The 14898-nt window shown below is 33.6% G+C and overlaps 1 protein-coding gene across 1 annotated transcript; it reads left to right on the forward strand.

The window, feature by feature from the left end:
* Positions 1-4753: 4753 nt before the first annotated feature.
* Positions 4754-5343, forward strand: LOC138347260 (14 kDa proline-rich protein DC2.15-like). The gene has a single exon (XM_069295096.1). It carries the CDS (start codon positions 4830-4832, stop codon positions 5157-5159), a length of 330 nt encoding a protein of 109 aa, XP_069151197.1. The 5' UTR covers positions 4754-4829; the 3' UTR covers positions 5160-5343.
* Positions 5344-14898: the final 9555 nt, after the last annotated feature.

Here is a 14898-nt window from a genome sequence, read left to right on the forward strand (position 1 = left end):
TCAATTTACCAACGATAATATTTTTTTTCTCTTTTTACACACTCAACTAGAAGTGTGCACTATTTGGATTAAATTGAAAAACCAAACTGAATCAAACCAAATTCTAATTTGGATTGGTTTTTTGGATCCTTAGTTTGGTTTTGGATTTATATTTAATTTGTTTCATTTTTTTATTTGGTTTCGGATTCAGAAAAATAAAAATAGAAAAAATCTATATATATATATATATATATATATATATATATATATATATATATAATTTTAAATTGCAAATTTTGTTATGTTTCTATTTATTGACATAACCGATTAACCAAATCGAAAAAAAATAACAAATCAAAAAGAGAAAAATCAAACCAAACCAAATTTATTTTGATTTGGATTGAGTTACACTTCTTCAAAGTCAAAAACCGAAAACCCAAACCAAATAGTATAAAATCAAAACGAAAAACCGAATGCACACCCCTTCTCAACTATAGAATGGAACCATTACGAAAACAATGACAATGGTTGTGGATTTATAATTAAGGTCTGAAGTAAAAAATAAATCATTGATGTTGAAGAGTATCCATTTAATCATTTTGAGAATAAAGATGAGCTCATTTTGTTCCAATTTACATGTTTTTTCCATTTGATAATAAATAATTAAGATGAAACAGTTTATAATCGGAATACAATATCATGATGAAGTTTGTCTTAACATGCACCTATGTTTATAGAGTTCAAATTTTGAGTTCTCAATTAAGATGAAGCATTTTATGTTTTGACTTGAAAGCGTTGGAGGATGGCTTCAATTAAATAAAAGTGTATTATACTTGATGAAAGCGAGGGAATAAAGTTTATATATGGCTTTGATAACTGAAGTTTCTAACTAAAAATACTAGTGCAGGCTCACATGCATTTCAATAGATCTAGCATTGAAAAATACTATGCAGGAATCAGTTAATTAAGGTACTTACTCTACCTTTACGTTTTCCTTTAGAAACGTGTCAATTCAAATGTTGTTTTTATTAATTCCCTTTATTGTAAGAGAAATTGATAAGTCGCATTTTAGATAAAAACTAAAGTTATTATCTTTCTTGATAATTTATGTGACATTTTTATGGTTGTCTGCCATATGTTCAAGACGATGGTAATGTGACTTTTATAAACTTCGTGTCAAGTAAAAATAAAACTAAAAGAAATGAAATGAAACCCTCCCTAAAACCTTATCAACCTTGAAATTAGATAGATTGCTTCCATAAAATCCTTTAAGTAAAATATTTAAATACATGTATGCAAGGAGAATATATTAGTGGAAATAATAGAGAAAAAGAATAGCAGCAACTATAAATATAATTTGGATGTTAAATAATCAGGTGTCATGCGGAAGCTAGCGTATCAAACCTCGAAATACCATGCAAATTATATGTTATTAAAACGTGGGTGGATGGCACCATTTTTTTAATTTTAAAAAAATTGTGTACTTGCAGAAAGCTTGAGAATTAAGTTTAGTAAGAATGCACACAGCGTGCCCGAGTTGCTTCCAGATGCTTGGACCTCCAGTCGACGATCACCACCTACGGAACCGTCGATGGGACGACGGTACATCAATATTTCACCTCCCTTTCAAGTTATAAATAATTCCAGTTATAATATTACGTAAATAACCAAATACAATCCCTTAAATTACGATCACAATTATGTTAAGCAAGTTTGCAAATATCACAATACTTTAACTTCCCAAAATGTGAATAAAACATAGTGTAGTAATTAAGCAACGATAAATCGACATGCCACTCTTAATTAATATTTAGGGGTGTTACATGAAGGGAGTCCACATTCTGCCTTGATGTTACATTCCTTGAGGTTGCCAATGGAGCAATTTAACAAATTAAATTATTGCGAGACTCAAATGGCACCAAATGGATCAACCATTGATGGAACCAATTTAAAGAATAATATTCAATGGATATCGATTACTTTTTTCTCTTTCAATATAATGAAAACTAACATTTCTGTGTGTTCATATTTGATTTAAGTACTTCTGAGATTGAATATCTTTCTGGATCAAAGATATATAAGCAACGAACATCGTGGTTTAGTCCGTCGGTTTTTTCGGTTTTAATTTTTTTTAAAATCCAAAAAAGCGATGGACAACTTCGTTTAGTCTGTCACTTTTTTGAATCTGCAGAAAATAAAATTTTCATAAAAACGACGGACAGAATTCTTTTGTTCGTTGTTTTTTGGGGATTTTCAAAAATCAAATTTCACAAAAAGCAACGGACTACGTCACATTATGAAAATTAAAAATAAAGAAAATTAAATAAGCGACCGAGTCTGTCCCTTCTCCTTATTGTCGTAGTCTGTCGCTCCTTAGCAACACTGTCCATCGTTTTTAGAAAAGCATCGAGCTAAAAAGCGACAAACGTGATTACGTCACAGTCGCCGTTTCTTTTGGCCAAAAGCGACGGACAGCGACACTTTTGTCCGTCTCTTTTTGGAATTTTTTAGTAGTGATAAAGACCAGAAATTTCAACTTCAAATCGATAGGTCACTAAATTTCATTTAGACTCCTTAGTTGAGCTTTGTTAATTTTAGACAAGGTAGGGTCTTGTTGTTTTATTTTGACACTTTTAACTATCACCCACATATACAAGTGTGTGTAATACACTCGCTGATTACGTGTCAAAGTGACGAGTCAAATAAAGACACGTGGTATATATATATATAAAAAATTCAAATAATGACTTTTCAGTAAAAAAAATGAACACGGATTTGATGACATGTGGCATTCTAAACGTAAACAATTATTTTTTCTAAAGAAAAACTCAGGTCGCCATATTGCCCACCCGTTCGTCTTCTTCACCCCAACCAACCCCGTTTTCTGTCCACCCTCACCCACCCCAACCCCAACTGCCCTCCACCCCCACCAACCACCAGATATTCCTCCACCCATATCCACCCCAACCCCAAACCCAATCGCTCTTCCACCCCACCAGCCACAAGATCGTCCTCTCCTCACCCACCCACTCCAAACCTCGACCCCTTTTTCACCCATATCAAATTTTCATGGAACACTTTTAAAAGAATTTAATTACTTTGAAAAACTTATTTTTCAAAAGTACGATTGTTTCTTCTTAGTTCTAAAAATTAGTTATTAAATAACAATGAACTTTTTTCTTATCTTTTTTTTTTTGCAATTCTCGTTTGTGAAAATGATTCAATACACGCGCAGTAACTATGTATCACACTCACTATCTCAATTCTCATGTAAGATAGAAGTGTCAAAAGGGTATAGCGAGAACCGACGTAAGGTGTCTAAAATAAACAAAGCTCAATTAAAGTGTACAAGTAAAAATTGGTAACAACTTTAAGGGGCCAGTAATGAAAATAAAACCAAATTATAAAAATAAAACACATTAAACAAGAGATAACCCAACCTTAGATTCTGAGGACATGATTTTAGATGGGAGGATATACAGGACATGTACTTAGATAGAGGTTAGAAGGTATAGTGTTGGTCTTGCTTTGGGTGGTTGTTGTTTGTCATTGTACTAGTGATATATTGTTGTTTAGTGTGTTTCAATTATCACACTATTATATTGTTATTTTGAGTCTTTTCAGTAAACTTTGCACTACTTACATTATAATTGCTATATAGTTTCTTCACTAACTCCTTTGTACATGAATTTGTTGTCGAGTGTCTTATGGAAATATCCTTTCTACCTGTATAAATTAGTGGACTAGTGTATGGTCTGCGTATATGTATTTCACATAAGTGCTTTTCATAAAATTATTTTTTCAATAACAGACTTTTTGCTATTTTTCTCTAAAAACCTTGGTCAAATACCTCACTCCTAAATTGTAAAATATAGACTTTTGAAAGGGGAAATAAATATCGTTCCAATTTGTTTGGCCAACTTTCATATTTAATCCATTTAAAAAAGAATGACTCCTTCCTTTTTCTTCCAGCAACTTATTAATCTTAATTTTTTACTAACATTTTAAATTCATAAATATAAATAACATTTTGATACATTTGTCATATTGTTAATTTTTAATTAATAAATTCAAAAAAAAAATTCTTACTTTTATAAACTTCGTGTCAAGTAAAATAAAGCTAAAAGAAATGAAATGAAAACCTCCCAAAACCTTATCAAGCTTGAAGTTAGATAGTTTGTTTCCATAAAACCCATGATTCAAGTAAAATATTTAAATGCATGTATACAAGGAGAATATATTAGTGAAGATAATAGAGAAAAAGAATAGCAACAACTATAAATATAGTTCGGATGGTAAATTAATTAGGTGACATACGAAAGCTAGCAAATTAAACATTCAAATATTATGTAAATTATATGTTATTAAAACGTGGGTGGATGGCACCATTTATTTTATTTTTTTTAAAAAAAAATGTGTACTTGCAGAAAGCTTGGGAATTAAGTTTAGTAAGAATGCACACAGGTCTAGAAATGTGACGGACAAAAGGGATCTTGTCCAGGGGCGGAAGCTAAAGCGTTAAATGAAAACTTGAGTAGATGGCTTGAATAAAAAAGAATGTATGAATTCAATCATCAATTAAACTACCTAATTAATAGATGTAGCATAACTGGAATTCGTAATTAAATATATAAATACTAATTACATGCAATTCTATAATATATGTAGCATGTGCAGGAAACATGTAATTAAGGTACTAAGTATTAATTAAATCAAATCCTAAATATTTTAAAAGCCATGCACTACCAATAGGCAATATTCAACTGTATAAATAGCCGTCGTTACTAGCACATGAATTCAATCATCAATTAAACTGCGTAATTAATTAGGCCTAACCTTAGCTTATTGACATGGCTTCCAAAAATCAGGCCTCTATTACCCTTTTCTTATCACTTAATCTCCTCTTCTTTGCTCTTGTAAGTGCAGACTGTTCAACTGATATTTTGAAATTTGGGGCATGTGCTAATATACTTAATGATTTGGTGGGTGTAATTATCGGGACTACTCCAACTTCGTCATGCTGCAGTTTGATTGACGGACTGGTGGACCTAGACGCCGCGGTTTGCTTGTGCACAGCCCTAAAAGCAGATGTGCTGGGAATTAATTTGGATATATCACTCTCTCTAAACATCCTTCTCAACGTCTGTGGAAAAAAATATCCTACTGGTTACACTTGTTGATTGAAAAATTATTATGTGTTTGTGAACCATCGATCTACCTCTTGTTCAGAATAAGTAAGCTTTGCATACATACATAAATGCAGCTTCATCACTTCACTTTACTTACTTACTAGTTCTGTCATGTTCATGTATCTTTACCTTTTTGGACATGTCAATTCAATAAATGGAATGTTGTTTCTATTCACTTTGTTCGTAACCACAAATTCATTTATACTTTTTCCAGCTAAATTTACATAGAATGTTTTCATTTCTCTAGATTCATTTATTCGCAAACAAAAATTAATTTAATGATATATCATACTTGGGCCTAACTCAACCCCAAAAGCTAGCTCATAACGAGAGATTATCCTTGATAGACGACTCTATACTTGATTATCACTCAAACTCCATTGACACTACTCATTGGAGAAAATCTAAAAAGAGAAAAGAGAGATTTATTGAGTGAATGAAGAAGACAGAATGAACGAGTATTGTTACATCACAATGTATTTATCATTGTTCGTGTCCGTTTCCAGCAATACTAACTAACTAATTGTTTGGCCAAAATTTCACTTTAGCCAATATTTTTGGTAATCGTGCTCAAATTGAAATTTGGTCACCGCAGATAGTCATTTATGTTTAGTTTTGATCTCATAGGATGGTTAGTTCAGGACTTGAGGCTTATTTTTCAGTTTGTGTCGTTAAGCGTTTTAACTTAAAACTTTTGACTAAAATGTGAATCAGGTCAATTTTTTGGGAAACATGCTCAAATTTGAATTTCGTAAGCGCGGTTATCTAGGAAGGTCATTTTTCGCTTTATAGGATTGCTAGTGATTTTGAGGTTTTCATATTCAGTTTGTACCATTAGGCAATTTTACTTTTAACTTTTGACAAAATTTTGATTTTTCTTAGTATTTTTTGTAAACGGATTATGTCTGTTCGATTAGCTTGAAAAGGTCATTTTTATATCTAACAAGATGCTTCTTTCAGGTTTTGAGACTTTCATTTTCAGTTTGTTTTGTTAGGCATTTTAACTTTTGGCCAAAATTTAGACTTGGCCAATATTGTTGGTAAACGTGCTCAAATTACATTTTTTTATATAATATATATAAAGCTTAATTTAACTTGTTATCATAGATTTTGCATTGCTTCATTCAAATATGATATATAAAATTGATTAATATTTTTGGATTTATATTCGTGTTCTTAGATTTTAAAATGCAATAAATAAACAAATATTTTACTATTGAATAATCATTCAATTAATAATATTTTGAACATATTGTCAATTAGTTTCTAAGCTAACATTGAACTTGAATGATGTATTACCAATAAACTAACAATCAACTAGTAAATTTATTAGAAAAATAAATAATCATACTAATGTATTTAAAATTTATTACAAACAAGGGTTATGGTGTAGTGGTAAGTACTCATGCATCTTTAACCAAGAGGTCTTAGATTGGATTCCCGTTGGGTACATTATATCTTTGTTTGGGAGTGCTTTACCACCCAATGTGGGAATTCTCGGCGTAAATCCACACAAACTTTTTTTTACTAAAATTACCAACCAATTACCAATGTATGAATCAAAAAATGAAGAAAAAAATTTACTAACTACTTTTCAATTCATTAGTAAAGTTACTAACGATATACTAACCAAAAATTAGTTGGTAAATTTACCAACGGAAATTTCAGGATCATATTTCAAAATTTTTAACATCTTTGGATGCTTTACCAACTTATTTTTGGTTGGTAAGTTTACTAACAAATTAAAATCAGTTTATAATATATATATATATATATATATATATATATATATATATATATATATATATGTATATGTATATGTATTACTACTACTAATAATAATAATAACAATTATAATAATAATAATAATAATAATAATCATAATAATAATAATACTAATTACAGTAATAATAATACTTATAATAGTAATAATAATACTAATAATAATAATCATAATAATGATAATGATCAGATTGTAGAGAAGATTTCAGTTCTTTATTCTAAAAGTTTGTTTTAAGTAAAAGTTTGGAAGCTTTTGGGGTTTCCCGAAAGGGAAACTTCACTCTGTTCTAAATAATGTAAGTTTTCATATTTAAGTTTCTAGTAAACTTCCCATATATGTAAATTATGTATGTTTATAAAATGTTAATTATTTGATAAATTCATGTAAATTTATGAATATCATCATGAATCTATATTACTTAGTATATGGTTAGTCTATTAGCTTCTTAAAAGTATCGATGGATTAACCTGTAAATTCCTAGGACATTGTTAGGTTAAATGTTCTAAGAAAAGAACTATGAATAACCAAATCCGAGGTGTGGTTAAAGAAGATTACTTTTAAGAACAAAGGCTAAGAGAAAGAGATGAACAGTAATAATAGATTCATGAATGGACCGAGTCCATAAAAAAAAAGAAAAATCAAAGTAAACCAAATTTACTTTAGTTTGTATTGGATTACACTTCTTCAACACCAAAAACCAAAAACTCAAACTAAATAGTATAAAACCGAAAGGAAAAACCGAATGCACACCCCTACTCAACTATAGAATGAAACCATTATGAAAACAAGTAACGACAATGGTTATGGATTTATAATTATGGTCTGAAGTAAAAAATAAATCGTTATGTTGAAGAGTGTCCATTTAATAATTTTGAGAAAAAAGATGAGCTCATTTTGTTCCAATTTACATGTTTTTTCCATTTGATAATAAATAATTAAGATGAAACAGTTTATCATCGGAATACAATATCATGATGAAGTTTGTCTTGACATGCAGCTATGTTTATAGAGTTCAAATTTTGAGTTCTCAATTAAGATGAAGCATTTTATGTTTTGACTTGAAAGCATTGGAGGATGGCTTCAATTAAATAAAAGTGTATTATACTTGATGAAAGCGTGGGAATAAGTTTATGTATGGCTTTGATAACTGAAATTTCTAATTAAAAATACTAGTTCAGGATCACATGCAATTCAACAGATCCAGCATATGCAAGAATCAGTTAATTAAGGTACTTACTACTACCTTTCCTTTAGAAACTGAAAGTCAAGAGAGAGGGGTGGGGGGAATTAAAATTCCCTTAAGTCGACTTCTTGTTCTGGTCAGTCGACTCACCTGCATGTTAGTAAAACAGATAAATAGTAATGATATAATTTCCTTAAGTTGACTTCCTACTCTGGTCAGTCGATTCACCTGCACGTTAGTAAAACAGATAAACAATAATAATAACTTGCAGTAAGTAAATAACACAGAGTATTTTTATACTGGTTTGGATCACCGATGTGGTGCCTAGTCCAGTCCCCTTGGGTGACAAGGGTTTCCTTAAGAGCTTGTTGAAAACTTGAGTGTTACAAAATGTTATGATTAAGAGCCCTGACTGATATTCAAATCAGACCTTCTTCTCTAACACAACTTCGACCTGTATAACCTACACTCAGATTGTTTCTTTTTATTTTCCTTACAATTGTTCACTCAAAGGTGTACAGAGTTTTATGAAAGATAAGAGAAGATTACTATATAAGTTCAAGTGAAGTGTGTAATTCACATCTAAGACTTAGATAGGTTAAAATAGCTGTGAAAGATGATGCTCTATTTCGGAAACACAAGGGAATTGTAAATCAACAAATTCTTAGATGATTCCTTGATTTATTTGAATTGATTTGCTGAATCATGTCCATATCAGATATGAGCATGATTAAATCAATTTCTTCCTTTGTTAGATGAACTCCTTGAATCTTGGCTGATCTTCAATATCTTTCTTGAATCTTTGCTGATCTTTAATCTTCTGATCTTCAATCTCTTCCTTGAATCTTGACTGATTGATTTACAAATATTTCATTTCCTAAATCTAGGTTGATTGGTTTACAACAATATCTTTCTTGAATCATTGGCTGATCTTTCAATCCTTGATCATCATTATCGTTCTTGAATCTTGGTTGATTGATTTACAAATATTTCTTTTCCTTAGTCTTGGTTGACTGATTTACAAATATTTCTTTCCCTTCTTTAGGCTCCTACCTTTCCTGTTTTGCTTCTTTAGTCTCCAGCCTTTCCTGTTTTGCTTCTTTAATCAATACTAGGATTCTATTTCGGCTTTGTGTTGTTTTCCGTAATGTTGCCATGACTTCCATGTTGCTCGTATTATTCCTTGTTAATTCCTGCAAGTTGTCATTAATCAGAATATCATAATTTAACAATCTCCCCTTTTTTGATCATGACAACTACAACTAATACAAGTTTAAATTTAACTTCCCTGTTAGATGTATCATGGATTGGCCGACATCCTTGTGCTCCCCCTTTCTATATGTCGTGTCTAGATCCCCCCCCCCCCCTTTTGGCATAATCAAATAGGAAAATAGACAAAAACAAAAGAACACGATAGGTCAACTACGAAATCACCAAGAAAGTATTTCAGAGAGGTCAACACATTCCTCATGCTTGTGAAAGTATGAGTGTCATAAGGAAAACCGGTGAGCTTAATAGATAAGAACAGTAATACCAAGACATTCTCGAGGGAAACAAAATCCTTTTTCAAGTAAAGATTTTGTAAAACATCAGCTAATTGCTTTTTAGAAATAACAAATTTAAGCAGAAAATCATCATTTTCAACAAGATCACAATATATTTAGATAGACTAATAATACTGGTATTATCGCAAAAATAGGTACTCCCTCAAAGGATAAATCATTGACGAGGAGTTGATGCATCATCTAAAGTAGTTAAGTGCCACAACTTCCAGCCGCTAAATAATTATGAAATAAGATATTTTCTCAAAAACTGGCATGTCACACTGGTGCTTTTGCTGTCAATTTTATCACTGCAAAGTCAACATCTGAATATCCAAAAAAAAATAAAAAAGGATACGATAACCCCATTTCAAAGGTTCCAATGAGATATGAGAGCTAATGAAGTTGGTTTCTTGAACCAGAATCTCGTCTAGATTTTGTAATCTGATTTTTCCAAAATGAAGTTTTCAGGTAAGCTAGCGTTATGTTTCCATTCCCTGGGAATGTTTATTTTATCGACTGGATTAGTCGACTCTACTTCTGCAATAGCTGACTCTTTAGTGAAATTTTCGTGGACACTTTTGGAATCTCGTCTGCTAGTTTAGATGTATCAATTTCATCCTCACCTGCTTCACTTTCCTGCATTCTTTGTCACTTCTTGGATCATATTTTCCAAGATAGTTCTTACCATTATTATGGACGAAGCATCTGCATCCAAAAGGATGGAAATAGCTGATGTTAGGTTTCTTTTTTTCTTTTGCTTCTGCCTAAGAATGATCAGGAAGACTATGATCGAGGAGCATTGTTCTTGATGTAATAATCAATTTTTCTTTTTTGCCACTCCATTTTGTTGATGTGATCTGCTTCTTTGTATGTCCAAGCCATATCCAAGGATAGATCCCATGATGGTGATAGTTCCAACTCCAATTACTTCTCATTTTCCATTATTTCCAAATATTACAAATCCTCAAGCAATGTTTTTAATAGTTTAAAATTTTCTCTCTTTCCATACATGTGTCTGGAGCATCTGTCAATCTCTTCCTTGAATCTTGACTAATTGATTTACAAATATTTCTTTTCCTAAATTTTGGCTAAATCTTGGCTGATTGATTTACAACAATATCTTTTTTGGATCTTTGGCTGATCTTTTAATCTTTTGATCTTCACTGTCTTTCTTGAATCTTGGTTGATTGATTTAAAAATATTACTTTTCCTTAGTCTTGGATGATTGATTTACAAATATTTCTTTCCCTTCTTTAGCCCCCTGCCTTTCCTGTTTTGCTTCTTTAGCCTCCTGCCTTTCCTGTTTTGCTTCTTTAATCCATACTAGGATTCTGTTTCGGCTTTGTGTTGTTTTCTGTAATGTTGTCATGACTTCCATGCTGCTCGTATTATTTCTTGCAAGTTGTCATTAATCAAAATATCATAATTTAACAGAAACGTGTCAATTCAAATGTTATTTTTTTTAATTCGCTTTATTGTAAGAGAAATTGATAAGTCACATTTTAGAAAACTAAAGTTATTATCCTTCTTGATAATTTAGAAAAATGTGTACTTGCAGAAAGCTTGGGAATTAAGTTTAGTAAGAATGTACACAGGTCTAGAAATGTGATGGACAAAAGGGACCTTGTCCAGGGGCGGAAGCTAAAGCGTTAAATGAAAAGGTGATTGGATGGCTTGAATAAAAAATAATATATATATGTTATACTTGCTGGAAGCGTGGGAAGTTATGGCTTTGATCATAACTGGAATTTGAAATTAAATATATAAACACTAATTACATGCAATTCTATAATAGATGTAGCATGTGCAGGAAACATGTAATTAAGGTACTAAGTATTAACTAAATCAAATCCTAAATATTTTAAAAGCCATGCACTACCAATAGGCAATATTCAACTAGTATAAATAGCCATCGTTGCTAGCACATGAATTCAATCATCAATTAAACTGCGTGATTAATTAGGCCTAACCTTAGCTTGTTGACATGGCTTCAAAAAATCAGGCCTCTATTACCCTTTTCTTATCACTTAATCTCCTCTTCTTTGCTCTTGTAGTGCAGATTGTTCAACTGATATTTTGAAATTTGGGGTATGTACTAATCTACATAATGATTTGGTGGGTGTAATTATCGGGACTACTCCAACTTCGTCATGCTGCAGTTTGATTGGGGGACTGGTGGACCTAGAGGCCGCGGTTTGCTTGTGCACAGCCATGAAAGCAGATATTCTGGGAATTCATTTGGATATACCAATCTCTCTAAACATCCTTCTCAACGTCTGTGGAAAGAATTATCCTACTGGTTACACTTGTTGATTGAAAAATTATTATCTGCTCCATGGAACTCTTGTTCAGAATAAGTAAGCTTTGCATATATATAAATGCAGCTTCATCATTTCACTTTACTTACTAGTTCTATCATGTTCATATATCTTTACCTTTTTGGACATGTCAACTCAATAAATAGAATGTTGTTTTTATCCACATTGTTCGTAGCCACAAATTCATTTTATACTTTTTCCGGCTTGTTATGCGGAATTCGAGATAATACGAGAAAATATAAATGCGAAAAACAAGACAACAAATTTACGTGGTTCACCAATAAATTGGCTACGTCCACGGGAAGAGGGAGAGCAGTTTTATTATGGAGAGGCAAGAACAGAATTACAGAATAGGGTTTGTCATAGCGTCTATATATAGTGCTAAGCTACGCCCTAACAGGCTTGGGCCCAAAATACAGAATTGACAGATAATTAAGGGCCCAATTCAAGGCATTCAACAAATCTCCACCTTGACTTGAATTCTCCAAACAGATTCTTCAGACGCACTATGATAGTGCCAGGCCTCCCTCTTCCTCAGAATTGCCCCGCAGGGCAATTAACAGCTTCTGATGTTGAGCAAGTCCAAACAGTGTTGAAACTTGCTCTGTGGAACCGGCTTTGTGAACATATCAGCAGGATTATCAGCAGTTCCTACTTTCTTCACCTTGATTCTCTTCTCATTTCTCAGAAAATGATACCTCACGTCAATATGCTTGGTTCTCTCATAATGGACTTGATCCTTGGCTAGACAAATTGCGCTCAAACTGTCACAATACACCGTAGCCTGATCATGATGTAGACCAAGATCACTAACCAGCCCTTTCAGCCAAATCCCTTCTTTTGCAGCCTCTGTCAAGGCCATGTACTCCGCTTCCATAGTAGACAAAGTCACTGTAGGTTGCAAAGTTGCCTTCCAACTGACGACAGATCCTCCAAGGGTAAACACATAGCCAGTCATCGATCTTCTTGTGTCAACATCTCCAGCATAGTTAGAATCAGAATAGCCAGTAACCAAGCACTGAGTATCACCTCCATAAATGAGACCAACGTCAGATGTACCTCTAAGGTACCGGAAAATTCTCTTCACAGCCTGCCAATGTTCTTTCCCTGGTTGTCCCATGAATCTGCTCACTACACTGACTGCATGTACTAAATCTGGCCTTGTACAGACCATAGCATACATCAAACTTCCTACGGCACTGGCATAAGGGACTCGTGACATATACTCCTTCTCTTCTTCTGACTGTGGAGCGAACATGGCAGTGAGATGGATATTGGCAGCACTGGGGGTATCAATAAGCTTAGATGAAGACATGCCAAACCTCGCCAAGATCTTCTGAATGTAGATTCTTTGTGACAAGAAAAGTTTCCTTCTCTCTCTGTCTCTAATGATCTCCATCCCTAGAATCTTCCAAGCGGCTCCCAGATCCTTCATCTCAAACTCAGCACTAAGTAAACCCTTCAGCTTCTGAATGTCATACTTCTTCTTTGCAGCTATCAGCATATCATCTACATAAAGCACCAGATAGATGAATGAATCATCCTTGAGCCTATTGTAGTAGACACAACAATCATATGAGCTCCGAGTATAGCCCAACTTCACCATATAGCTGTCAAACCTTTTGTACCACTGCCTTGGAGACTGCTTAAGTCCATATAAGGACTTCTTCAACTTGCAGACGTGATTTTCCTTCCCTAGAACTTGGAAACCATTCGGCTGAGTCATGTACATCGCTTCCTCCAACTCTCCATGTAGAAACGTTGTCTTCACATCAAGTTGTTCAAGCTCCAGATTCTGATGTGTAACTATCGCTAGTAACACTCGGATGGAAGTATGTCTGACCACTGGTGAGAAGATCTCATTGTAGTCCACTCCCTCTCTTTGGTTGAAACCTCTGGCAACAACCCTGGATTTATAGTTGACTCCTTCTGCTGGTGATATCCCTTCCTTCTTCTTGAAAACCCATTTGCAAGTAATAATCTTTCTCCCCGAAGGCTGTATGACCAAATCCCATGTCTGATTCTTGTGTAGGGACTCCATCTCATCTCCCATAGCAGCAAACCATTTTTCAGAATCAGGACTTAAAATGGCTTCTTTGTAAGTAGACGGCTCAGATGTATCTACCTCTTCAGCAACCTGCAGTGCATAACCCACCATGTCCTCAAAACCATACCTTGTAGGTGGCCGAACTCCAACCCTCCTTGGCTGATCTTGAGCTATACTCTGATGGATATCTGATGGCATAGATTCTGGAATATTAGTTTCTGACTGTGGCTCTTGATCCTCCTCTTCAGGTTCTTTCAAATCGCTCTCGTTCTGAATGACTTGAAACTCCACCTGTTTATCAAGACTCCCAGTTTCTGACGTAGTTGTAGGCTTCACAATGGTTCTAAGCAGAGAACTTTCATCAAAGACAACGTTCCTGCTCATAATGACCCTCTTTTCTGCTGGAGACCAGATTCTGAAACCTTTCACTCCATCTCCGTAGCCCACAAATACTCCCTTTTTAGCTCTTGGTTCTAACTTACCTTCACTGACGTGATAGTAAGCCGTACAACCAAAAGCTTTCAGATTTGAATAATCAGCAGCTTTTCCTGACCACATCTTCATAGGTGTCTTGCACTGTATGCCTGTATGTGGTCCGCGGTTAACCAAGTAGCAAGCTGTATTAACCGCTTCTGCCCAGAATCTTCTATCTAGCCCAGCATTAGAGAGCATGCACCATGCTCTCTCCAGAAGTGTTTGATTCATCCACTCAGCTACACCGTTCTGCTGTGGTGTATTTCTGACTGTACGATGTCGAGCAATCCCTTCACCCTTACAGAATTGATCAAATTCAGACCAGCAGAATTCCAGCCCATTATCAGTTCGCAACCTCTTGATCTTCTTCCCTGTTTGATT

The sequence above is a fragment of the Solanum lycopersicum genome, chromosome 3, assembly GCF_036512215.1.
Source record: "Solanum lycopersicum chromosome 3, SLM_r2.1".
Taxonomy (NCBI): domain Eukaryota; kingdom Viridiplantae; phylum Streptophyta; class Magnoliopsida; order Solanales; family Solanaceae; genus Solanum; species Solanum lycopersicum.